Source organism: Maylandia zebra, linkage group LG7 (genome assembly GCF_041146795.1).
Source record: "Maylandia zebra isolate NMK-2024a linkage group LG7, Mzebra_GT3a, whole genome shotgun sequence".
NCBI lineage: Eukaryota > Metazoa > Chordata > Actinopteri > Cichliformes > Cichlidae > Maylandia > Maylandia zebra.
In genome coordinates, this window is record NC_135173.1 from 15,574,887 (window position 1) to 15,600,755 (window position 25,869).

Below are 25,869 nucleotides of genomic sequence, written 5' to 3' on the forward strand. Positions count from 1 at the left end.
TGAGTTGGTGTTGTTGTAGTTAAACCTGTTGTTGTAGTCCAGCTTGTAGTTGTAGAATGAGTTGGTGTTGTAGTCGGTGTTCCACTTGTTGTTGTAGAATGAGTTGTTGTTGTAGTTGTTGAGGTTGTTTCACAATGAGTTACACATCTTTGTATGTCCTCATTAAAATACGGCGTGTCTTCTCCACACTCAGGGTAACAACCTGCATTAATGAAAAACAAAAACATTGTGAAGTTACAGCAATTTCATATACTGATTTCGTTTCCTTGTTTTAATTAAAAAGTTCTTGAAATGTAGGACAGTGGTCCAACTAGTGTCACGGTTTCTTAAATAAATGAGTGAAGTGGGGATTGTCTACCTTTTATGTCTTCAGTTCTCACCTTTAACACATTGGAATATATACATATATGCTTACCTTCAAGTTGGTGTATATGAAGGGAGTTCATATCATTAGGACAAATTCCTTCTGGATTGTCACAGGTCTTGAGGCAGTGATTGGAGTTGTTATGAGTGTTGATGGGACACATTTTATAGTGCCATGTGCATTCACCTGGTTTATTGTAGTAATCACAAAATACAGCTAGAAAGAAAAAAAACCAACAGAAATGTGTGTAAATGAAAAATCAAGCTTAAGCCTATTTACTAGATGCTAGTTTTCAATAAATCAAATTAAAATAGAAGACCTGATGTACATTTTTAAAAAATGTTAATTAAGTATGAATCTTATGACCTTATCCCCTCTTAAAAATTGTCAGTGTCATATTTTACAAAAAACCACATACACACAGACACACGCCTTTGGAACTTCAGGTCAGAGGTTCCACTCCTGACCAGGGTATATGAATCTGGTAAGGATCCCTAGCCCTTCCTGTCGTATTCAGGTCGAATCTGACCAATTTAGAAATTTAAAAACTCATAAATATTGTGTTTTATATCTGATTGTCTCAAGGTCTTATAACATCCTCCGCGCTATGCACTTGAACATTTAAAAGTGATGAGGACCTGTTTTGTTGAATTTTGAGTGTTTTAGTCAACTATGTTACATATGTGGTGTTCCATAGAAAATGAATGGCACAGTATGTACCACCGGCAGATAGAGGAACTGGCTGACATCCAGAAATCCTTCCAGTAACAGGACAAAGCTGGACTGAAAAACATGGGAACAAACTCTAAGTATAAGATCCAGAGAGGGAGGGGTCAACCGCACCAGGCAAGACTCCAGGTGCAGGCTGTGTAAAGATGTCGCTGACACAATCTGGCACTTAACAGGAGGATGCTAGCAGGCAGGGGATACATAGAATGTTATAACCAAGTGGCTGGCATAGTATACAGGAACATCTGTGCAGAGTATGGAAGTCCCAAGTTTAAAATGCAGATACAGACAGAAACTGGTGATGGTTAACCAACCCAATGTTGTAATGTGCTAGTGGTTAATCGGAGCACTCAGTGCAGTGATCAGCAAGCTAGGCAAATGGCTCCAGCAGATCCCAGGAACAACATCTGAGATGTCTGTCCAGAAGAGCGCAGTGCTAGGAACAGCTAATATATATACACAGGACCCTAGAGCACCACCTGCAAGACTTTGGGTGCAATGTGTGTTAGGCAGGGCTCAACTCAATGGATGGCTTGGGCACTGGAACCAGTCTCCTGGAGAGGGGCTGGACTCAGTCTGGTGTTGCCCTGAGTGTTAGAGGCGGAGGTGGCTTGCTGAAAGTACGTTGGGGTTTCTCCCGGTGGACGAGAGGGTTTGTTTCCTGTGCCTTCAGGTTGGAGAATGGGTCCTGACTGTTGTCTGTGCTTTTGACTGACGGTTCAGAGTACCCAGTCTTCTTGGAGTCTCTGGGCAGGGTGCTTGAGGGTGCTCCACCTTGGGACTTTGTTGTCCTACTGTGAGACTTCAGTGCTCATGTGGGCAATGCAAGTGAGACCTGGAGGGGCTTGATTGGGAGGAACGACCTCCTGGATCTGATCCCGAGCGGTGTTTTGTTGTTGGACTTCTGTGGAAATCACAATTTGTCCATAACACACATGTTCGAACATAAGAGTGTCCATAAGTGCACGCGGCACCAGGACACCCTAGGCCAGGGGTGGGCAAACTTTTTGATTCGTGGGCCACATTGAGTTCTAACATTTGACAAAGGGGCCGGAACCGGAGCAGATAGATGGCATGCTTTGAAAACATCACCTCATTGGGGGAAAAATACACATCTTGGGATATGGAGAAAACATGTGCTTTAATTTCCAATGAAAATGAAGAAAAGCATTACAATAAAATCTCTGACTTCGAAATGAGTCTTTAAAGACTGAAAATCAAATAAATGAACATTTTATTTTAAAGCACTGAAAGTTCTGTTATCCTTCAGGATATCACATCACTCTCCTCCTGACTCTTTTTTTTTTTTTCCCCCAAAAACGGTAGGAGATGCAGATGTACTTGTCCTGTTCCTTTTATTCAATTTGTTTACCCGGTGCCAAAAGTCAACAACGACCAGTGCAAGAACAAAACAGTTGCAGCAAGTCAGTCTGTGAAGCGTTATATTTGATCTGCGCTCACTGTTCATTTTAACAACGTGCGTATCACGGAGACACACACATTTTAATGGGAGCAGTGTTGTTGGTCTCCTTTTTTAGCCAGCGCATCAAAGTCTGGAGTTAGTTTTCTTGTGGCGATTCTCAGGATGGATCTGAGGTGTAGGTCTGTTAACTTGGATCTGTGGCTGGCTTTGTTGATGTTCATGACGCTGAATGTAAAGCCAACATCATCTGCGCTTTTCGCCTTAGATTTGGAAACGCGGCATCATTGAGTGAAGCATAGAAGTCATTTAGTTTCAGAGAGCTGAACTTCTCTTTTAAGGCAGGGTCGATGAGTTCGAGCTGAAGCTCCTCTGGAGCTGTTTCGGGGTCTTGTAACAGAGGAAAGGCCAGTGACTTGTCAATTTTATCGAAATCCAAAAACCGACGGCAGAATTCTCCGTGCAGTGCATCCAGTGACTCACTGTATTTCTTTACTTTTGCTCCGGCCTCTTTCAGCATGGCTAGTGTAGGAAAATGAGTGAATGACTTGTTCAAAATCTGCCTGGAGAATAAAGCCAGCTTGGATTTGAAGGCTTTCACGTTTGTGTGCATGTCATGCACAAACTGCTCCTTCCCCTGCAGTTTCACGTTGAGCTCATTCAAGTGTGAAAATACGTCCGTAGCAAACGCAAAGTCACACATCCAGCTCTTGTTGCTCAGCTCAGGAAATTCCTCAGTCTTCCCCTGCTGCTCCAAAAACCACGCCAATCTCCTCTTTGAGCTCCCACATTCGTTGAAACACTTTGCCCAAACTCAACCAGCGGACACGGGAGTGATAAAGCAGGTCCTGGTGATCCGCATCAGTTTCCTCCAGGAATGCAATGAACTGACGGTGCTGAAGTCCCCCTGCGCGTATGAAGTTGACAAGTTTCACCACAGGATTCACAACATGATTCAGCTGTAACACCGATTTACATAGAGATTCCTGGTGGAGGATGCAGTGGAGGAAAATGACATCCTGGTCAGGGTTTTCATCTTTGACTTTATTCTGGATTCTCCTCAGCAGGCCAACGTTTTTTCCCGTTAAATTCGGAGATCCATCTGTGGTGACGTTAACAAGCTTACTCCAGGGAAGCTTCATATTTTCGATGGCTGCAGACACCCGTTCAAACAAGTCCTCTCCCCGTGTTTGTCCTTTCAGAGACTCCATTGTCAAAAACTCCTCCGTTATTTCAAAGGTTTCGTTGATTCCTCGGATAAAAATAAGGAGCTGAGTAGTGTCTTTGACATCGTTGCTTTCATCCAGTGCTAAAGAATAAAAAGTGAATGACTTTTTGTTTAATATGCTGGTGATATCTTCATCTATTAGTTTGGCAAGTCACTGTCCACCGTGATAAACTGATTTTCTCAAATTTGTCTTTGGTCTCCGGGCACAAAATACCTCCTGTCTCTACCATACATTCTTTTAAAAACTCGCCCTCTGACAGTGGTTTGCTGGCCTTTGCTATTTTGAATGAAAGCATAAAACTGGCCTTGGTACTTGACTCTTGAATGGCAGTTTGACGGTGAAAAAAACTTTGCTGAGCCTTCAAATTAGCTGCCAACTTCTCAGCAGCAGCTTCCCGTTCTTTTGTTGAGAGCTTGCTAGCATAATTAGCGTGCTTTGTGGCAAAGTGACGGCTAATATTATACTCTTTAAAAACCGCCACAGTTTCTTGGCATATCAAGCAAACAGCAGATGATCGATATTCAGTGAAAAAATATTTAGCTGTCCACTCCTTTTTGAACACTCGACATTATCTGTCAACTTTCATTTTCTTGGGTCCGCTCATCTTCATAGAGGGGCGGTGGGTCACAGGGTAAAGTGCAAACGTGGAGTAATAGGCCTACGCTTCACCTCAAAAAAGGCAATATATCTAGAGTGCGCCATCTAGTGAGGAAACATCAGAATTGCAGGGGAAATAAAACATTAACAAGGTTAATTTATTAATTTTTTTTCAAGTTTGGCGGGCCGGATCAAAATGTTTAACGGGCCGCATGTGGCCCCCGGGCCGTAGTTTGCCCATGCCTGCCCTAGGCCGTAGGTCGATGATCAACTTTGTAATTGTATCACCAGGCCTGTGGCCATATGTTCTGGACACTCAGGTAAAGAGAGGGGCTGAGCTGTCAACTGATCACCACCTGGTGGTGAGTTGGATCAGGTGGTCGGGGAGGATGCTGGACAAAACTGGTGCACCTAAACAGATATAGTAAGGGTGTGCTGGGAACACCTGGCAGAGGCCCCGGACCACAAGATCTTCAACGCACACCTCCGGCAGAGCTTCAACAGCATTGCGAGGGAGACTGGGGACATTGAGTGTAAATGGACCGTGTTCAGCACCTCCATTGCCAAAGCCACTGGACCGAGCTGCAGCTACAAGGTGGTTGGTGCCTGCTGTGGTGATAACTTCCGAACCAAATGGTGAACACCAGAGGTGAAGGGAGCCACCAGACTGAAGTCCTATTGGGCTTGGTTAACCTTGTGGGACTTTGGAGGCAGCTGATAGGTACCATCAGGCTAAGTGGATGTGGCTCAGGCAGTGGATGAAGCAAAAACTCAGGTGTGTTGGAGGATTTTGGAGAGGCCATGGAAAAAGACTTTTGGACTGCTTCGAAGAGGTTCCACATCAAAAGTGGCCAGTTGAGGTAGTTTGGACATCTGATAAGGATGCCTCCTTGGTGAGGTGTTCTGGACATGCCTCACTGGGAGGAGGATCCAGGACAGACCAAGGACACGCTGGGGAGATGTTATCTCTCTGCTGGCCTGGGAACACCTTGATGTCCCTCCTGACAAGCTGGAAGAGGTGGCTGGGGAGAGGGAGGCCTGTGCTTCTGTGCTTAGGCTGCTGCGCCTGTGACACGGCCTCAGATAAGTGGAAGATGATGGATGGATGGCTGGCTGGCTGGCTGGCTGGATGGTTTGTGTGTGTGTTTTCCCATAGTCTATTGCAGGGGTGCCCAATCCCAGTCCTCGAGAGCAACTGTCCTGCAGCTTTTAGATGCATCCTTGTTCCGACACAGCTGAATCAAATGAATGGCTTGTTATCAGACCTTTTCCAAACTTGATGGCATGCTGAAGAGGTAATCAAACATTTGATTCAGCTGTGTTGGAGTAGGGATGCATCTAAAAGCTGCAGGACAGTAGCTCTCGAGGACTGTGATCTTGTGTTATATAAATAAATTGAATTGAATTGGAACTGAGAATGAGACAGTATATCAAGTAATTAACAAGTGTGAAAATAATCAAGATAATTTAACAAACAGGAAGTCAAGGCAAGACACCAGCAAAAACTATTAAAATAACAGAAAAATAATAAAAGACACCTACTAAGCACAGAGACAAGAAAACTCATGCTCAACATAGATAAGGACACGGGGGAGGCAGGAATAATACATTTAGCCACAAATCAAAAATACAATAATTATAAAACTGAAATGTGTCACAAGAATAATTAACCCAAAGCAAGAATCTCAGATTTTAAGTTTAAGATTAAAAAATAGACAAAAAGCAAAACTTTGTACTCTAAAGCAGCAATACAGTCTAAATAGGAACATTCAGCAGGTAGTGCTGTCAGCGTTAATCTTGTTAAAATGATGTTAAAGCCATGACCGCATTAACGCTGCAAGCAATGTTCCCTCTAAGCTGTGCGCGTGCGCAATTGCGCACTGCTGGCACGGTCTCTGCGCACCAAAAATCTGCGTTGCGCACAAAAACAATCAAACCTGAAATGAAATGAAAATTAAAACTTTAACAATTCTGTTTTACAATTTTAGTCGGTAAGCGACTGGCTGCTCCCGAATGGGATTAGAACGATGCCACTTTATCCCAAAGCGGCGTGGCTGACCAGGAGTGAAGCCACGTTAATGACAACGTGTACAACCATTGGAGAATTGAGCAGGACAGACGGAATAATTGACTGAAAAAGTGTGGACTATACCACAGGCCACGTAAAACTAGAGTTATGATAAAAAAAAATATGCAATGCTTTCTTTTTTTCCTGAATACTATCGTTGTCTATATTTACTGTGGGAAGAAATGGTGCAAACTGTGTTTTATAAGGAAAACGCTCAAAAACACTCTCCGCCTGTGAGGAAAAACAACACCCCCCCCCGTCCCCCGCCCTTTCCCATGTCGACCAATCAAAACATGGCATTTAGTTGTTAAGAAACGGGAGGAAGTTTTAGGAGTGACGGTGGTGTTTTGAGATGTGAGAGATTTGCGAAGTTTAGCGCAAATCTTGTGTAGTTAGTGTGTAGTGTAGTCAGTAGTTTTGTTGTGTGTCAGAACAATGAGGCATCTACTGAATGTTACAGGTGTTATAGGAGTGATACATCTTCTTTTGTCAGGCCTGCAGGTATCAGGCTGTTGTTCTCCTTTATCTCATAGTGGACAGAAATTATTTTTTGTAGTGGCACAAATAATTTTTGTGGCATCAGATTTGATGCGGAACAGCTGATTGTTCTGTAAATAGTTTGAAATGTTTATTTAAAAAAACGCCTTGGCTGCATTTTTAGGTAAAACTCAGTAACATTTTTGAATAAGTAACTATGTAATTAATTGCCCAACATTGGTCATCATATACTGTATTTTGCAGACAGAGTTACAGGACTCTCTCCCAGACCACAGACTCATACTCATAATACAAGTCAGAGCTTTATTTAAGAAAATAGAAGAAGAAAGTTTTTACTTCCAATAGTGTTAACGTGCTACACAGGTCATGAACAAGATTTTTTTTTAATTTTCATTGTAAGTGGGCTAAAGCAGTTAAATAAAAGTAGTCTAACATAAATGTAAATGCTGTGATTTGATAATTTTAATAAACCATGTAACGTGGATGGATTAGATGCTGGCGTGACCACAGTCCACACATCTACTGTTTCTCACAGTGGTCCAAGGGATCACTCAGGGAACTAACTTAACGAGCTAACTGAGCTAACACGGTGACGCTGTGCAGCCCCATGCATGTTAGCATTAACGGAGTACTTGCCGTGTTAATGCAGTTATGGCGTTAATGTCAATTTAACAACATTAACGCTGACAGCACTATCAGCAATATTAAACAAGAAGCCAAACCTGAAGAACATACCTATGGCATGACGACAACAGTGCCTTTGTTCTATTTTTTTTCCTTTTATATCTAACGTATAACCGATGACTTAACATTTTTTTAAATTTAAATTTACACATGTAAAGAGCTCAGCTCAGTTCTACTGTATATTAGAACCTGCTTGATTCCCAGTAATAAAACAAGTAGTAAATACTTGTTTTTTTTTATATACAATTTTTATTCGTTTATCAAGAATAGCATAAAACAACACAACCAAACAGAGAAGAAGAAAGAAAAAAAAAAACACCACCCCAAAAAATCCCACATCCACACAGACACAAAAAAACATATTTTCACTCAATTACCCACAGATATAGAAAGAGAAAAAGATAAACTCCAAAAATGAATTGTCCTTTACACTTGCTTCCTATTTAACTGAGAACATCTTAATCGCAACCACCCCCCCCTCAACAGTTGGGACAAATCATTTGGCAAATAAGAAGGCAAAGGGGACCAAACATTGAGAAAGAGACCCTCATTTCCTCCTAAAATAGCAGCAGTTCTTTCGTGAGGAATAACTTTAAATAATTCTCTGTACCACAACGTCACAGAGGGAGGTTTATCCTTAACCCAATTAATGAGAATACATTTCCTAGCTACCAGCAATAGTTTGTGACATAATTTGCGCTGCAAGTGATTCAATGTTAATTCTTTTGAGGGTAGGCCAAGAAGAAAGTACCCGGGGTCCCTTTGAATCAGGTTGTTAAAAATATTACTTAGTTCTTGAGATATGAAGCTCCAAAATCTTTTGATTAATTTACATTCCCAAAAGTAATGAAAAAAAGTGCCAGTTTCTTTTTGACATTTACTACAAAGATGGGAAATATGAGGTGCAATCTTATGCAAGACATTAGGAGCTATATAAAGGCGATGTATGATTTTGTATTGGGTTCTGTCTTTTCGCTTAATAAGAAATGTCTCAATATCATCATATATAACTATTTCTGAAGACTGTGGAATTCTAGAATGAACGAAGTTACGAACCTGGAGAAAGCCAAAAAAGTGGTCTCTAGGAATATTAAAATTTGACTGCAATTGCTCAAAGTTCATCAGTGTGTTGTTTTGATACAAATCGCCAATTACCCTTAATCCCTTTTTGTGCCACTTATCGAACATGCTACAAGACATTCCTGGAACAAAATCTTTGTTTCTCAGTAAAGGAGTCAAGAATGAAGTGCAATCTTCTCTACCCAACCTTTTACGCATTTCCCCCCAGACCCTTATTGTATTATAAATGATTGGGTTATTCTTAATCCCCATTTTTAATATTGTTTTTTTTGTCACAGACAGCTAAGCTCCAAAGGGAATAAGGTAAAGTGGACCAAGAGTCTAGGTGAGAGTGAGAATTTAGATAAGCATGTAGCCACTCCCATAAGATACAGCTATGACATGCCCAATTATAAAAAATTTAATTTGGTAAGCCTAAGCCTCCCCTATCTATAGGCAATTGTAGAGTTCCAATCCTTAATTTAGGTTTCTTGCCACACCAGATAAATTTTGAAAAGGCTTTTTCTATATCACAAGAAACTTTCTGAGTGATCAATAAAGGTAGCATTTGTAGGGGATATAATAAATACTCATTTTGATTAAGTTCACACGCCCCATAAGAGAAAGCGGCAGTTTTTGCCATCTATCTAAATCTTTTTTAATTTTTATTATAACGGGTGATAAGTTCAGTTTCCATAAATCTTTAAGAACTGGTGGAATGTTTAGCCCAAGGTATGTAAAGCTGCTGGGGGACCATTGAAAGGGATTAGAGATATCTGGCAAAGAGTTAATCTGATCACCCAGCGGCATAACTTCTGATTTCCCAAAATTAATTCTGTAACCAGAGAATGAGCTGAACTCGTGTATGGTAGACATAATAGCTGGTATTGATTGTTCTGGTTTTGATAAGAACAGCAGAATATCGTCAGCGTACAATGCTATCTTATGATTTGTTCCACCCACTGTTATACCATGCACATCTTGGTGCTGGCGAATAGCCTCAGCTAGAGGTTCAAGTGCTAATGCAAAGAGGAGAGGGGACAGGGGACAGCCTTGCCTCGTACCTCTTTGCAATGGAAACGCTGATGATTGTACACCATTAGTTATGACACAAGCTTCTGGAAATTTGTAGATAGTTTTAATCCATGCAATAAAACCCTCAACTAAGCCAAATCTCTCTAATACATTAAATAGATATGTCCACTCGATTCTGTCAAATGCCTTTTTGGCATCTAAAGATATAACATAGGCTTTATGATTTGTCTGATTCGAGTATTGTATAATATTTAATAGTCGTCTAATATTTGTAGATGAGAAACGATTTTGGATAAAGCCTGTTTGATCAGGGTTTATGAGCAGTGGGAGAATGCCCTCAAGCCTCCTTACTAATAGCTTGGAGAGTAATTTAGCATCGACATTGATGAGACTGATCGGTCTGTATGATTCACACCTATCTGGAGATTTATTTTTCTTTAGAATTAACAAAATATTAGCCTGTCTGAGTGTTGGGGGCAATTGGTCATTCTTAAAAACATATCAGTCAATGGTCCTACAAGAAGGTGACTTGGTTTCTGCCCAGAGTTTTATAAAAAACTATCAGGCCCTGGTGCTTTTCCTCCTTTAAGGGAGTTAATAGCAAGGCACACTTCCTCCTCTGTCACAGGGTTATTTAACTCTTTTCTGTGACTTTCTGATAACGATACAACAGGCACCTTCTCTAGAAATTCCCGCATCTTCCCATCTGTATTACTACACTCTGATGAGTATAAGTGTATATAAAACTGCTTCATAATTCGATTAATATCCATTGTTTTATAATGCTTAACATGTTTATTATCAAACAGTGATTGTATAACGTTTGTATCTGTCCTGCCTTTTGCTATTTTTGCTAAGAGACGGCCAGGTTTATTCCCAGATTCATATAATTTATGCTTAGCAAAGAAAATTGCTGCCTTTGCTCTTTTAGTCAGTAATTGATTTAAAGCTGAGCAGGCTGCTTCTAACTTCTTAAGTATAGTTTTGGACCTGGAGATTTTAAACTGCACTTCTAGTTTTTGTATTATGTGCTCTAAATCGAGTTGTTCTTTTGACGCCTTTTTCTGCGCTATAGTGTATGAGATAATACTACCCCTAAGATAGGCTTTAGCAGTTTCCCACAATAAAGATGGGCTTACATCTTCCGTTTTATTAGTGGTCATAAAAACATTCCACTCTTTAGTGATATATTCAATAAATAAGGGGTTACTCAATAAATGAGGATTCATCCTCCATCGGCGGGAATTTGGCTCAAAATAAGGTGGGTGAATATTTATACTTACTACTGAATGATCAGATAATGGACAAGACCTTATTGAACACTCTTCCATCCTATCCAACACCGTCTTGGATTACAGGAGCAACTCTATTCTTGAGAAGCTCTGATGGGGGCAAGAAAAAAAAGTAAAGTCCCTATCTGTGGGTACTCGCCAGGAATCAAAAATTTCTAGATCAGAACAGAACTCTTTCAATCTAATGCTTCTTAGCGACAATTCACTCCCTGGTGGAGATTTATCAACCCTAGGATCAGGAACACAATTAAAATCACCTCCCAACACCAAATATGGGGAAGCTATGGCTGAAACATGGGTTAAGAGATTGGGAAAAAAAGAGACATCTTCTGAATTTGGACCATAAACACATCCTATAGAAACAGATTCTCTAAATAAGAAACCAGATATAAGAATGTAGCGTCCTTCCTTATCTTTTATGACTTTTTCTATGGTTAGTGGCAACTTGCTATGGATAAGGATGGCTACTCCTCTGCTTTTTGTGTTATATGATGAGTAAAAAACTTGGCCAACCCAATTTCTTTTTAGTTTTGAGTGTTCCAAATCATTTAAATGAGTTTCTGAAAGTACGGCAATTTGTGTTTTTTCCTTTTTCAAGAATGAAAGAAGTTTTTGTCTTTTAACAACATTATTCAGCCCTTTAACATTTAAAGAAATTATTTTAAGGTCAGTCATATCAGCTCAATCTCTTTTGTTATAATTTCTTTTCCCCCTCTATTATAACATGATGTGTGGGAAACCATTTCTCGGAGTGCGCTACTGCAATTAAGCAAACGGATGTTTCCATAGAAGGAAATGCGGGTAATTTTAGATACATTATATAGACAAAAACATGAAAAAAATAAAATAAAAATAAATAAACAACAGAAACAATAACCACGCATATTAATGATAAAAAAAAAGGAAAAAAAACAACCCCTAAAATCCCCCTTTCCTCCCCCCACAAAAACGATCCTACGATCCATCAAAAAAGAAAACTTGGTCTCGTGAAACCGAGCAAAAGTCACTGACAGAGAGGCAAAAAGGAAAAGAAAAAGACACAAAACTTCCTCTCCAAACTCCCGCATGCCACCGAGAGAACCAGCCAACCTCATTTATATTTCTGAGTTAAACATGTTTTACTTTATAAAGTTTGTAAGAAAAAACAAATAAGAAGGGACGGGACAGTTAAATCATTCCTTAATAAGTGTACAACTTCCAGTTCCAATATACCTTAACATGGACTGGGTATCCTTAAATTAAGAGTATGTCTAATATTTAAGTGCCGTAATAGAACTAATCATATTCAATCAATTGCTGTCGGTGTTCAATTTAACTCAAATTGTTCAAAAAAGCAAGAGCATCTTCAGATTTACGGAAGGAGTAATTGTTCCCTCCGTGAGAAAAGTTAAGTGTAGCAGGATAGCGCATATAAAAGCGCATATTTTTCTGGATAAGTTTTTGGCACACTCCGTTAAACGCACGTCGCATCTCTTTTACTCCTGTTGCCAAATCTTGTCGAATATGAATGATCTGTCCATCATAAGTCAGGGGGCCATTATCTTTAGCTGCAGTGAGGATCCTAATCTTGTCTACTGGATTATGCACCTTAATAATCATTGCATGAGGGTGATTAGGTCTTGATAATCCAATGGACCGATGGGCTCTGTCGATTTTGATTTTCCCCTGTGTAGTTTGAATACTTAACAATTTGAATACTCAACAAAAATACTTGTTAATTAAAATTTAATCAAGTATATAAAAAGCTGAAATGTCATTTTATTTTGTGAGTGAAGAATAACTACTTACGACAGATCTCTGGAGTTCTCCATGCAACACAAACACCGGCCTCAGCACAAGCCTGAGCATAAGCTGCAACCGCTGTGCAGAAACATTCACAGTCTCCTCCTTTGTCACAGGTACACGCATCTTTCACACAGTTTTCATAAAATGGAAGGTGGTCTACCTATTTAATCACGAAAAATGTATTAAAAATATGTGACAATATGTATGATAAAATTAGCCATAGAACTCATTTGGACAAATTACAAACATATTACCTTATAGTGGCATTCGTTAAATGTCTCTTTTATGATATGACACATAATTTTTGCCCAGTTTTCTCTGGGTGCTGATGTACAAGCTTCAAGATCAGCTGTCTGATCTGGGAAATTGCTGTACAGTTTCCAGCTGTTTGCAAACTCTAGTGGTTTGCTCACTACCAGCTGACCCTGGGTAGTGAAGTCATTCTTCGCATTACCATCAAAATTTCCACACAGGCCACACACCTCCCCCTGGAGAAACAAGAGAAGTTCATTGCTTTTTTTTTATAGCACATGACATGTGTTCCATAAAGTACGGTGGCCCCTAGAGACAAAGCATGTACAAACTCCAAAACACTTGCAAACTCCAAAACACATGCAAACTCCAAAACACTTGCAAACTCCAAAACACTTGCAAACTCCAAAACACATGCAAACTCCAAAACACATGCAAACTCCAAAACACTTGCAAACTCCAAAACACTTGCAAACTCCAAAACACATGCAAACTCCAAAACACAACAGAAGTGCTCCAGGACGCTAGGGGCAGTGTTGAGCTTTTGTTACCTAGTAACTACACAAGCCAGGAAGTACCAATGACCGGATTTGGGCTGTATCCCAATTCAGGGTCTGCAGCCTTAAAGGCCGCATTTTAAGGCAGATTACGTCACAGCGACACGACGAAGGCTGTCCCAATTCAAAGGCTGCTCGAAATGCGGCCCTCAAATGCGTCCCTGAATTTTAAGGATGGGTCGGTGTCCCCTTCATGGCCCAACATATCCCAGATTTCATAGAGCGGCGGTTGTGTGGATAATTTTGCCGAAAAAAAACGACGGAAGCGGAGCCGCCGAAGAGTAAACTTTCAGAAGTAAGTACTGAATATTATGTCACTTATTTATGCACAAATGTTTTTATAATGAAGAACATTAAAACATTACTGTTGGCCACATGTCGGGAAAGTTATGTGACATTAGCGATGGTTTTAAAGCCTTTACTTCAAAATATACGCCGTTCAATAGTTGACTTTAATCTTACAGAGAATGTGATGATTTTATGGATAATTAAAGTCAGTCATATATCCACAAACACGACAAGCTGAAAGTAGGTGATACTGCTCGGTTTGCAGTCCTGAATATCACAGCACAAGCAGGATTCACTGCACTGTTAATGTTAGCTATGTTATATTGCTGCCTCTGTTTGGTGGTGTCGAGCCAAACGGACTTTAACGTGTGTTTGAACGAGCTGACGCTTCACTCGTTAAGCTGAAAGAAAGATGCTTTAATCACAGGAGTCACACATGTGTTCACTGTACCATCTGGGAACTCTCCTTGTTTCGTAATAACACAAACACTAAATCCTCCTTCTTTTGTGCTGTTTTGTAGCAGTGTATACACCTGAGACTGTCACCTGTCTGTCTGTCCTGCACTCTCTCTCTTTTTCTTTCTCTCTGATTGTGTAATAAAAGTATGAACATTAATTTATAAGTTACACTTGTGTTTGAATCCTGCAGCTTATCACACATTTGATTTCCATGTGTGACAACTGCAAGTGTCCAGAGTGAGGACAGACTGAGGGACCCACTTGCAGTAACAAGTTTAATATTCAGAAACCTAAAGTATGTATCAGCAGCAGAATGGACCTAAAAATAAATGTTTGTTCCAGTTCTATGAAGCTTTGAGTATTTTGGATTAGTAGTACTGCTGTGTTTGTTGCATCATATTACTGTAATTGTTTATATGCTTTATATATTTTGAGGTAAGTTGATCTATAGTGTTACATCATATTCTATAAGGATGTTATGTGTTTGTATACTTTCTGCCCAGTTTGACCCATTTAGCAGAAGTCAGCCTGTTTAAGGCTCTGATATCTATTCTGTATGACTTAAAGCAGTTATGACATGGTCTGATTTTCTCACCCAATAAAGGAATGATTCATATATCAGTCTACTCTTCATTTTATCAGAAACAGTTATCACAGCTTGTACATTTTCTTTTTATAAATATATGTAAGCAATGAGCCAAATTTAGTAATGCCAACATACTGAAGGAACAACATCCATCCATCCATCTTCATCCGCTTTATCCGGGGCCGGGTCGCGGGGGCAGCAGCCTAAGCAAAGAGGCCCAGACCTCCCTCTCCCCAGCCACCTCCTCCAGCTTATCCGGGGGAATACCAAGGCGTTCCCAGGCCAGCCGAGAGATATAATCTCTCCAGCGTGTCCTGGGTCTGCCCCGGGGCCTCCTCCCGGTGGGACATGCCTGGAACACCTCACCCAGGAGGCGCCCAGGGGGCATCCTTGTCAGATACCCGAACCACCTCAGCTGGCTCCTTTCGATGTGGAGCAGCAGCTGCTCTACTCTGAGCCCCTCCCGGATGGCCGAACTTCTCACCCTATCTCTAAAGGAGAGGCCAGCCACCCTTCGGAGGAAGCTCATTTCTGCCGCTTGTATCCGCGATCTCGTTCTTTCAGTCACTACCCACAGCTCGTGGCCATAGGTGAGGGTAGGGACGTAGATCGACCGGTAAATTGAGAGCTTCGCTTTTACACTCAGCTCCCTCTTCACCACAACGGACCGGTGCAGCGTCCGCATTACTGCAGCTGCAGCCCCAATCCGTCTGTCGATCTCCAGCTCCCTTCTCCCATCACTCGAGAACAAGACCCCGAGATACTTGAACTCCTCCACTTGGGGCAGGAACTCATCCCCGACCCGGAGTGGGCACTCCACCCTTTTCCAGCTGAGAACCATGGCCTCAGATTTGGAGGTGCTGATCCTCATTCCCGCTGCTTCACACTCGGCTGCGAACCGTTCCAGTGCGAGCTGGAGGCCCTCACCCGATGAAGGAACAACATTTGTCTCTTATATATGATACACCTATATATACACTGTCAAAGATACTTGTCTTTGAGTGAAGATTTAAGGTGATAAGACATATAAATAACTGTAACTTGAATCTGTACTGAGGCTCAGTATTTGACACAGAGTTCATGTTCACTGCTGTAATAGCTAATAATGATTAATATAATAACTATAATATTGGCCATATTATATTTACATTACCAAAGTGATATGACTTTAGTCTCATGAACAACATTAGCTAATTGTTATTTACTAACTAATTTTAAATGACTGTTCAGTACGGAAATGAAGCCCAAAAACCATGTTTTACTCTCCTGTGGTCTCAGCCTCAGATACTTCTCAAATCACACAAAGCTCTTGTAGAAACAAACAAACAAATGAACAAAATATGTTCTCCTTCATTTCTGTCGAACAAAGTTGTATGACACGTTTCCAGCGGTTAGTATCATGGTTGCTAGGCAACCTGGGAAGCAACAGAGACTAGACCGTCCCATACAGACAAACTTGCTGTTTATTTTGCAAATCGAGCTCAACACTGCCCCTAGCGTCCTGGAGCACTTCCGTTGTGTTTTGGAGTTTGCAAGTGTTTTGGAGTTTGTAAGTGTTTTGGAGTTTGCAAGTGTTTTGGAGTTTGCAAGTGTTTTGGAGTTTGCATGTGTTTTGGAGTTTGCAAGTGGTTTGGAGTTTGTACATGTTTTGGAGTTTGCAAGTGTTTTGGAGTTTGCAAGTGTTTTGGAGTTTGCAAGTGTTTTGGAGTTTGCAAGTGTTTTGGAGTTTGCAAGTGTTTTGGAGTTTGCAAGTGTTTTGGAGTTTGCATGTGCTTTGGAGTTTGCAAGTGTTTTGGAGTTTGTACGTGCTTTGTCTCTAGGGGCCACCGTAATAAAGTATGTGTTCTGACTTTCACATAAAAAACAAGATGTGTATTTAAAGATAAAGGTTTATTTGACTCTTTCAGGAAGGGCCTGACAAAACGGGAAAAGGGATTTCATTCTCACAAATATGCACTTGTAAATTGTGGCTGGGGTGTGGTCTTTGGCCTGCTGCAGCGGAGAAAGCAGACACACAGTCAATTTATGTACCTGTGCACCTATTCTCCTTGCCTCCGCGCAGCCCCAAGAGCTCACTGTGACGCTTTCTCCGCTGCAGCAGGCCAAAGAACTCCTGCTGCCATAGAAATGTTTTCAAATATTACATTACATACATAGAATAATTCATTTTTAAACTGTCACTTACAGAGTACTGTGGTTCCAGTCGGATTTTAACTGTTGCTTTATGATCCGATATAACTGTTAGACCAATGTCAAATTCAACGACCAGATAGAAACCAAGCTTCCTTTTGGTGTACTGAATCTCAGTACCATTTGGAGAAATGACGTCCCCTTCATTTTCAGAATCAAAATCAGAATAAGAATACTTTCTTAATCCCTAAATAAAATATGTGGTTACAGTTGCTCCAAGAAAGTAAGTGCAGCAACAGACTAAACTATATTAAATAATTCATTATATTACAAAGTAACAAAATATAAGAAATAGCTCCAACATATAAAAATAGCAATTATAAACATCCAGAAATCAAACAGATTCAATATATAGGGTTGACACTGTTTAACTTTAACTGTTTAACTGTTTGCTGTTTTCACTGTAAAAATGTGCAAAAGGGTGTATTTTTTGCATTTTGTTTTTTTTTACTGTGCAATTTGAGTTGTACAGGTAGATAGTCACAGGTAGGAATGATTTACCTTTTAAAAGTGTGATTTCCTTTTCCTATAATGGAAAGTAAAGGGAGATTTCTTTCAATGTAATGTAAGATTGCAGTTAAAAATATTTTCCTCTACTTGCCGGTAGCTACATGGCCTTACCCCCAGGTGGATCCTGATCTTTCTGAAGCATATGGGGTTTGGAAGTTCACAAATCTCACTTTCTATGATAACAGTGAAGTTGTTCTCCTGTGTTTTATTACCACATGTGTTCTTAAAAGAGACAAGCATTAGCATGTTTATTTTATACAAACAGAGACTGCTGATCAAATCAAAATTCAGGTTGTCCTGTACTATTCAAAATCAAGTGTTAAATCTCTTTAAATATTGTAAAGTTAATTGCTTATTTGACAGCTGATGTTACTAAAAAAATATATTACTTATGCAAATGCACCTTGTGAACAAATAGAACAAATATGATAAGACTCTGTTACCACTAAAGAACTCTGAGTAATCACAATAAAATGAGCATACAATTATTTTTGATAAAAAGGCATGTATTACCTTGACTACAGTGTAAGACATCTGTCCATGAAAGCCATATGAGTTCTCATCAAATGTAATATAGTGACCGCTTCCATAAATAATACATGTTCCTGGACATTTCTTGTCTGTGCAATCCCATTTTCCACTTTTGCAGGTGCTAAATGTTTCAGAAAGGATTGAAATTAAATACATTTTTGTAATAAGACTAAAACTAATATAATATATTATCAGTTTCAGTGATGCTATGTCAATCAATCAATCAATCAATCAATCAATCAATCAATCAATCATACCAGGTGTTGCATTTCTTAGAGATTTTTTCTCCACTGGAATAAAGTTTCTTTCCATGCTGACATGGGCATTGGTTTTCTTTTACACAGGAACCTTTACCATCATCGACGAGGCCTCTGGGACAGAGACAGCCAGATTTACACTCAGTGGCATCCTGGAAGGATAGAAAGAAAAATACAAAAAATAGAAAAATTGATGATTGGTAAAACCAACATGACATTGATAACACAAAGGCAGACTTTGTATCTACATTTTGAAAAAGTTAGTAGACCTAAAATGTAGGTCTTGATCAGCAAAAACAGCTTACGCATTCATTGTCCGGATTTGAACAGGTTCGAGCACACTGCACTCCAACATCTCTTTTGTCTGCAGTGGAGCAGTTGAAGTATTCTTTTGGAGAAGTGCATGCTGTAACAGAAGCAGGAACTACTTTAATATTCTGTAAATTAACTACAAATCAGTTTTATAGTAGAAAAAGAATATCATTAATAACTGACTTGAAGAGCCAGCTGCCAAAGGATCACAATGAAGAACTCCATCAGTGCATACGCTAGAAAAACACAATGCAACACAAAAGGACTTTAAATTATAGTTTGTACCAATATTGCTTGCATTATATTGCTTGCATTATAGTCATGGTTAATCATTAGTTTAATTTGTAGTCCTTAAATAACTCACCAGTAGTCATTGTTGATGTTAATGGTCTTTCCTGGTTCAATGGTTTCATCATTATGATAACAGGGACACTTTGCTTTGGGGACACAGATGTCATTGTCATCTAGGTAGTGATTTTCAGCACAGGAACAGCCGCCCACAGGCAAGAAGTCAGAGGTGCAGCTCTGCATCTTTGAGCTCAGCGATCTGCAAGTCAGCTGACATCTCTGATGTATGTAAGAGAAGGTCTGAGATGCTGGGCAGTTCTTGGTGCGTTTGTCTGTTTTATAGAAAATATGATAGTCATTACATCATAGTTTTGGACTAACTAATGAAAGAGAAAATGTCCATAAAACGTCATTACTGAGCTGTTTCACTTACTGCACACATCCTTTCTCCAGCCTATCAAGAACACTCCCTTTGATGCACAAGCTCTTGCAAAGGAGGAGAAGACAGCACACAGGCAGTCCTCGCTCTTCTCACAGTTACAGCTAGCATAAATACATCGCTGCAGAACACAGTGAATATTTTTATGGTATTACAGTCCTATTGAATTTAGTTAAAGACAAACAGAGAGGTTTTTTTGTACCTTGTAGTAAGTCTCAGCATCCACCACGGAATGGCACTGTGCAAAGGTACTATTTGGCTGTCGTAGCAAGGGGCACCAGTTCTTGGCAAACTTTTCTACAAGTAGATTATCAGTTTTGAAGATTTTTGAATTTATTGTATTTCTTGTGTGATTAGATACATATATCACAGAAAACCTGTCTTGAGCAGTAAAAAAATCAAAGGAATAATGCTTGATGATAATAGTTAACAACTTACCATTTTCCGTCCTAAGAGAACAAGGGTCATCAAGTCGTCCATGTCCATCTTTGCATGAATAGTCAGTTTTCCAAGAATTACTAAAAGTTCCTTCTTCTCCCTCCACCATCCCCTGACGAGTCCTCATGTCATCAGACTGCATCATGTTGTAATTCCCACATAAACCTAAAGATTGCAGGAAGTCGAGTACGTACAAAGGCTCTAAAAATATTGCCTCGAACAGTTTTGAGCATATTGAAAGTATTTGTAATTCTTCTTTTTTATTTTTAACCAAAATTTTTAATTACACTATGATGGCTGATGATGGTGAGAAAAAAATACAACACAGAAATAATCACAATTACTGTTACCTTCAAGACCAGTGGTATATTGATATTTTAATATATACATATTAACTGATAGTTGTACTTCTGATTATGGTTAATGGCTAATATAAAACCCACCACGCGTCTTTTCTCTGTAGCTCTGCTCCAGACTGACATAGACTTGCATCAGAGGCACATGCTGGATCTGAATTTGTAAACCAAAACTTGTCTGGAGCATGATGTGAAAGGATGAAGCATGGAATATACTGATATCTCCTGTGAGTCAACAGAAAAATAAAAATCAGAAGATCATATTTGGGATAAAATGATCAACTACAATCTTAGTTTCTGATATACCTGAGTTATAAGGCAAAGTGACCTTCTGTCCATTCTTCTGCACTCTGCCTTCAGAGGTGAAAATTATGGCCTGAATAAAAAAAAAATGCTATTAGAGTGTGGCTCAGTGTAAATTATTATAATTACTGTAGTTTACACTCACGTTGTTTTTGTCTCTGTTCAAATGAATTTTCAAGGTCTTGAGACAAGAGTCGTATTGTTGACGTGAACATTGTGTCAAATGGACCAGAATGGTAAAATTTGGACTCACATAATCCTGAAATACACATAGAGCATTTTGAGTACAGCCTATATAAAATGCCACCTTAATATCAGAAGATTGCATATCTTTAACAGTTGGAGGCGTTGACTCATTCACCTTGCTGTTCACTTTAGCCAGAGTGTAGTCACAGTCTCCATGGAAGGTGAAGTCTTTACCATCAAAGGTGGTTATGTATGAACCCTGTTCAACTGAACATGTAGCATGCATTTGAAGGCTCTCACAAGACCATTTACCTGCAATGCATGTACTGAAAACACAAAGACTTTAAGGAAAAAGCACACACTAATGAATTGAAAATAATACTTTTTGAAAAACATGAAATGTGAAACATACCAATTTTCTCCCCGCTCCTGGTAAACCTCATTGGACTTGTAGACTTTGTCATGTTTGCATGGACACTCAGAAAGAGGAATACAACTTCCCGTGGAAATATCATCAAGCACAGTTTCTAATAAAGACGTGACATGATTTTAGACCGTATATATTACTGGTACTTAAACATTTAGGCATGATGAGTACAAAGAAACAGCACCAACCAGGAGGACAGAAGCAGCCGTCTATATTGTGATCTTCACAAACTAAACTCGTGTCTGGGAATCTGCAGGTATTGATGCAAGGAGACCCATACTCATCATATACCATCGTGGGTGGACAATGTTTAGCTGCGAAGATTAGAATATATAGACAAACAGATGGGAATTACAAGAGGGACCTGTTTGTATCATGTCAGAAACGGATGGACTATATAATAACACTCAGACCAGATTTTTATTTCGCTAATCTTATCTAATCTTTTCTTCTTCTTTCTTTCATATTTATGGTCTTTCTGTTAAAAATAGAAGAAAAATAGATATGTAGGCAGATATCTTTAACAAATTATTGAAGTTAATGCACATTATACTGTACAGTGATTGCTGAATGTCAATAAAAACGAAATTAAAAAAAGAATACGTAGAATACATGGATGAGATTTATTACTATTTATTGTACCACTGAATTAATAATCTTTTTTCTTCTTAATTCACTTTACATGTAAGTAATTAATTTTAAGAAAAAGTGTCCGAACATCAAACCACATGAACAACACTGGCCAACATTACCAACAATCTTTTCAGAATCTCAGACTATGAACTGCAAGATATTTGTAGTGCATCTGACACTAATAAAGAGTGGAGTATGTCAGTGTTACTAAGGGAATGCCAGATTTCTTTTAGATTATTACCAGCTAGATTTCAGTTTCCTGATGAGTTCAATCACTCTTCTGTGCATAAAATACTCAGTATTGTTACAGACACATTTCAGTCTACGTATGCGTCCTACATTGCCATTGTTAAATTTGGTAGTAAGAAAACCAATTGCTCTCAAAATGCAAGTTTAATAATTTAATTTCGCAGGGAAATGTAACTCTTTATGTCCAAGAGTCAACCTCATGAGAAAGAAATAAAAATGACAACATAAAACCTTACCACACAACTTCGGAGTCCTCCAGTTGGGAGGTTGTCCTCCAGCATGAGAGCACTGTCGAGAGAACTCAGAGAGTGTGCTGCAGACACAGGAGCCATTTAAATTGCTACAGTGACACATATCCTTCACACAAGCCTGAATGTAAGGCTCAGGGTGAATCAGAGGAATGCAGGAGCTCCAGGATTCATTTTTAAAGAGGTCTTTGCAGAAGATTTCCTTAAAGGGACAAAAAAGAGGCATTGTTAATATGTGTAAAAGGATTTATGCAAATACACATCACCACATATCTATTTTTAAAGCTAGCTGGATAACAAAAACTCACAAACTCCTTGCATGAATCCGTCATATTCTCAGTCTTCCCTGATGTCTGTACCGCTTCAGTGAGGTCCTCACAATTAATTGGACTAGCGGTTTTCCATCCATTGCCAAACGTAATGGGGCTGATTTGTTGACCTGTATCTGATGACATTAATCGTTACATTCTAACTCTTGCATACTACCGATGAAACACATTAATATGAAATGAGTATACACCTTTATCGCGGAGGTCTGAATTGCCATTGAAATCTCCACAAAGTCCACAAATGCGATTAGCATATTCATCATCAATTTCCACCTGAAAAATGCAGAAATAGGTTTATTTATTGTTGTTCATTAAACAGTGAGATGATTGAACCACTGATTAATCAAAGGAAAAACCTTATTGTTACTTCTTGGTAAATGGTAAATGGCCTGTATTTGTATAGCGCTTTACTTAGTCCCTAAGGACCCCAAAACGCTTTACGCGTTCAGTCATCCACCCATTCACACACACATACTTCTTCTTAAAAAAAACCCAAAACAAGACCCTCCCCCCAACACACACGCACACATGCTAGCACGCACATAGGCGCGCACACACAAACAAAGTTACATTTGATACTGTCATAATGTCACCTACAGCTGGAATCTTATACTGAAAGTGATGAGATAGTGTACACCAAAGAGCATTTTATCTTACAGTCTACACAATACTTGTGGTGTTTACTCTTGCTTCACCCACATCCACTGCTTTCTTAGTACTTACAGTTGTGTTTGTACTCATTTCTCCATTCAAATATTCTGCTTATTCAGCCCTTCAGTATGCTTTTATCCCCTTTGTAGTTATTGTAAATCTACTTCCAGCACAATACAATGTAGACTTTGTGTTTCTCAAAGATCTTTTAAAAGTTACTCTGTAACCAATGCCTGGCATTTCTCAAGTGTAAAGCAATTCCGATCGACTTAAGACTTTTTGCAACAACCATCAGAAATATGGTTGTGACCTGGAAAAAAACTGTCTTGAGTTACTCTAAGTTTCAGCAGTGTTCATAAACAAATGATGTCTAAGTTATTACCATGACTGCATCATCATTGTACCACATGACAGTGATGCCAACTTGGGAGTAAAGCTTTAAGTAAAACTCAGTTTTTTCCAACCGTACCCCGGCCTGGAAGTATGGAAGTTGAATACTTGGGAGAAAAACAAAAACAATATGACACAAAGTATAGTACAGTTGTTTTCATTTCAAATTTTGAGGACCAAAAGAAATGTTGTTTGACTTGGCATTGTTTTGTTTTGTTTTGCTTTTTACCTCTGCTCATCCAGAGTGACCAAATCCTTGCTGATGTTGTATAAATAACTATTAATTTTCACAACCACAAAACGTATTGTAGCGTTTCCAGGATTCTCCTTCCTCTTTATGTCCATTGAGAACGTCTGGGAATTCTGAGACTCATCGCACGTTTTGACCAGCTTGTACTCACACATACCGGGAAACTGGTACACATCACCATCAAACGTCTTGAAGTGCTCACGGCCCCATGTGCTACATGTTCTCTTGTAAACTGGGAAGCCAAAAAAAAAAGAAAGAAGACATTTACCAAAATTTATTTCCATGCCCATAAATAAACACAACAGAAAATTACAGTTACTGGTCTATCTTATTACAGACACTTTTCCAGTGTCCTGACCTTTGCATAAAGCTATAACAATTAACCGTTAATGAACATTAAAAGATTCCTGTACATTATGCACATTACACGAATATCTGTACAAGCAGTTGCACCCTTATGAATCTGATCTTACCCAACTCGGCTTGGATATCAATAACAATGGAAACAGAACAAGCAAGGAAACACAACCACACAACTTTCCACTTCATTGTCGCCGCTGTGTGCTCGCAGTTAAAAAGGAAGCTGACAGTGAGACAGTGGCCAGTGGCCCTTTATATAGAGATTGCTAATTTGTTTTGCTCCAACCCTCTATGAGCACTTAAATAGTTTTTTTCCTGATGGGGAAAACATGGTTAGACTCATTTGCTATTGTCTGAGCAAACATGCAGTGGTATGAGGCCTTTCCAGAGAATTTGGCTGCTTTCATGTATGATACAGTTTTTCTCGATTGCTAAAACACATTTCTTGAAACTACGCCTCATATCCTCACAACAGTAAACACAAATCCATAACATCTCACTCAATTTCCCAAACATCCTATTTCCAGGTCAAAATGAAGCTCTACACCCAAAACTATTCACTCCTGCTGAAAAACCAAACTTTGCCCTCAGACATCAAACACAAGCCCTCAAAAACACACACACTACAACAGAGTTTTGCACACTGGTACAATTAATTCAAAACAATAGTTCCAAAACAAATAGGTTGCTTATGGTTCTCCCCTTCAAAACCCTTGTCACATGATAAACACAAAAGACGCAACCAATGTATGTACAGTGGCACATTGTCATTCATGTACTATACAGTACAACACACACCAGAAACATTATCCCACCTCAGCATCTTGTCTTTGGTCTGGGTCAGGCCAGAGAATCTCATCCACATCACAGGCTATATTGGCCCCAGCCAGGCAGCGGGGGTAAAATCCTCTTGCATGCCTGATCCACCCCTGGCATGCATCTACTGATATGTCTAGGCAGGCCTCTTCCATGGCCTGAAGGAGGTGAACACGGACATAAGGTTCTCGGTCATACACTTTCCACCGCCATGCCGAAAATAACTCCTCTATCGGGTTTAGAAAGGGAGAGTATGCAGGCAGAAAGATATTAGAAAACCTTGGGTTATTGGTAAACCAGTCACGAACCAGAGCAGCGCGATGGAAGCTGACGTTATCCCACACAACAACGTAGTGAGGCTGCTCTGGCTGTGCTGGTTCCCTGTAGTCCAGCTGGAACATATGTTGTCTTAAACCATCAAGAAAAGCAAGGAGAAGCATAGTGTTATAGGGTCCTAGTACGGCATGGCGGTGGAGTACCCCTCGTTGGCTGATGGCTGCGCACATAGTGACATTCCCCCCACGCTGACCAGGGACATTTACAATAGCCCGATGGCCAATTATGTTCCACCCCCTTTTCCTTCTTTTGGTCAGGTTAAAACCTGCCTCATCCACAAAGATTATTTCATGGGGAACAGGCCGTCCTTCAATCTCAAAGATTCTCTGCAAAACACATAACACAGTAGAGTCAATCGGTACCCTGAACCACAGTTCAAGAGTGCTGAAATGGCAGCATAAACTGCCATGCTGTGATGGTACACAATACTTTATACAGTATCAAAACTCATACCTGAACATATTCCAC

The 25,869-nt window shown here is 39.7% G+C and overlaps 1 protein-coding gene and 1 pseudogene across 1 annotated transcript; both read right to left on the bottom strand.

The window, feature by feature from the left end:
- Positions 1-369: 369 nt before the first annotated feature.
- LOC105940530 (mucin-2) lies at positions 370-24,438 on the bottom strand. Its single transcript, XM_076887116.1, has 26 exons — positions 24,363-24,438; positions 23,869-24,121; positions 23,632-23,746; positions 22,780-22,871; positions 22,578-22,710; positions 22,258-22,471; positions 21,328-21,453; positions 21,125-21,239; positions 20,888-21,038; positions 20,672-20,785; positions 20,530-20,599; positions 20,311-20,448; positions 19,868-20,032; positions 19,632-19,726; positions 19,424-19,550; positions 19,067-19,322; positions 18,886-18,938; positions 18,696-18,796; positions 18,391-18,542; positions 18,116-18,254; positions 17,714-17,735; positions 17,088-17,233; positions 13,015-13,248; positions 12,764-12,920; positions 479-580; positions 370-380 (listed from the first exon to the last, which is right to left on the bottom strand). The coding sequence occupies exons 1-26, from the start codon at positions 24,436-24,438 to the stop codon at positions 370-372; spliced, it is 3,357 nt and encodes a 1,118-aa protein (XP_076743231.1).
- On the bottom strand, positions 2,734-3,724 carry LOC143419609 (general transcription factor II-I repeat domain-containing protein 2A-like; annotated as a pseudogene).
- Positions 24,439-25,869: the final 1,431 nt, after the last annotated feature.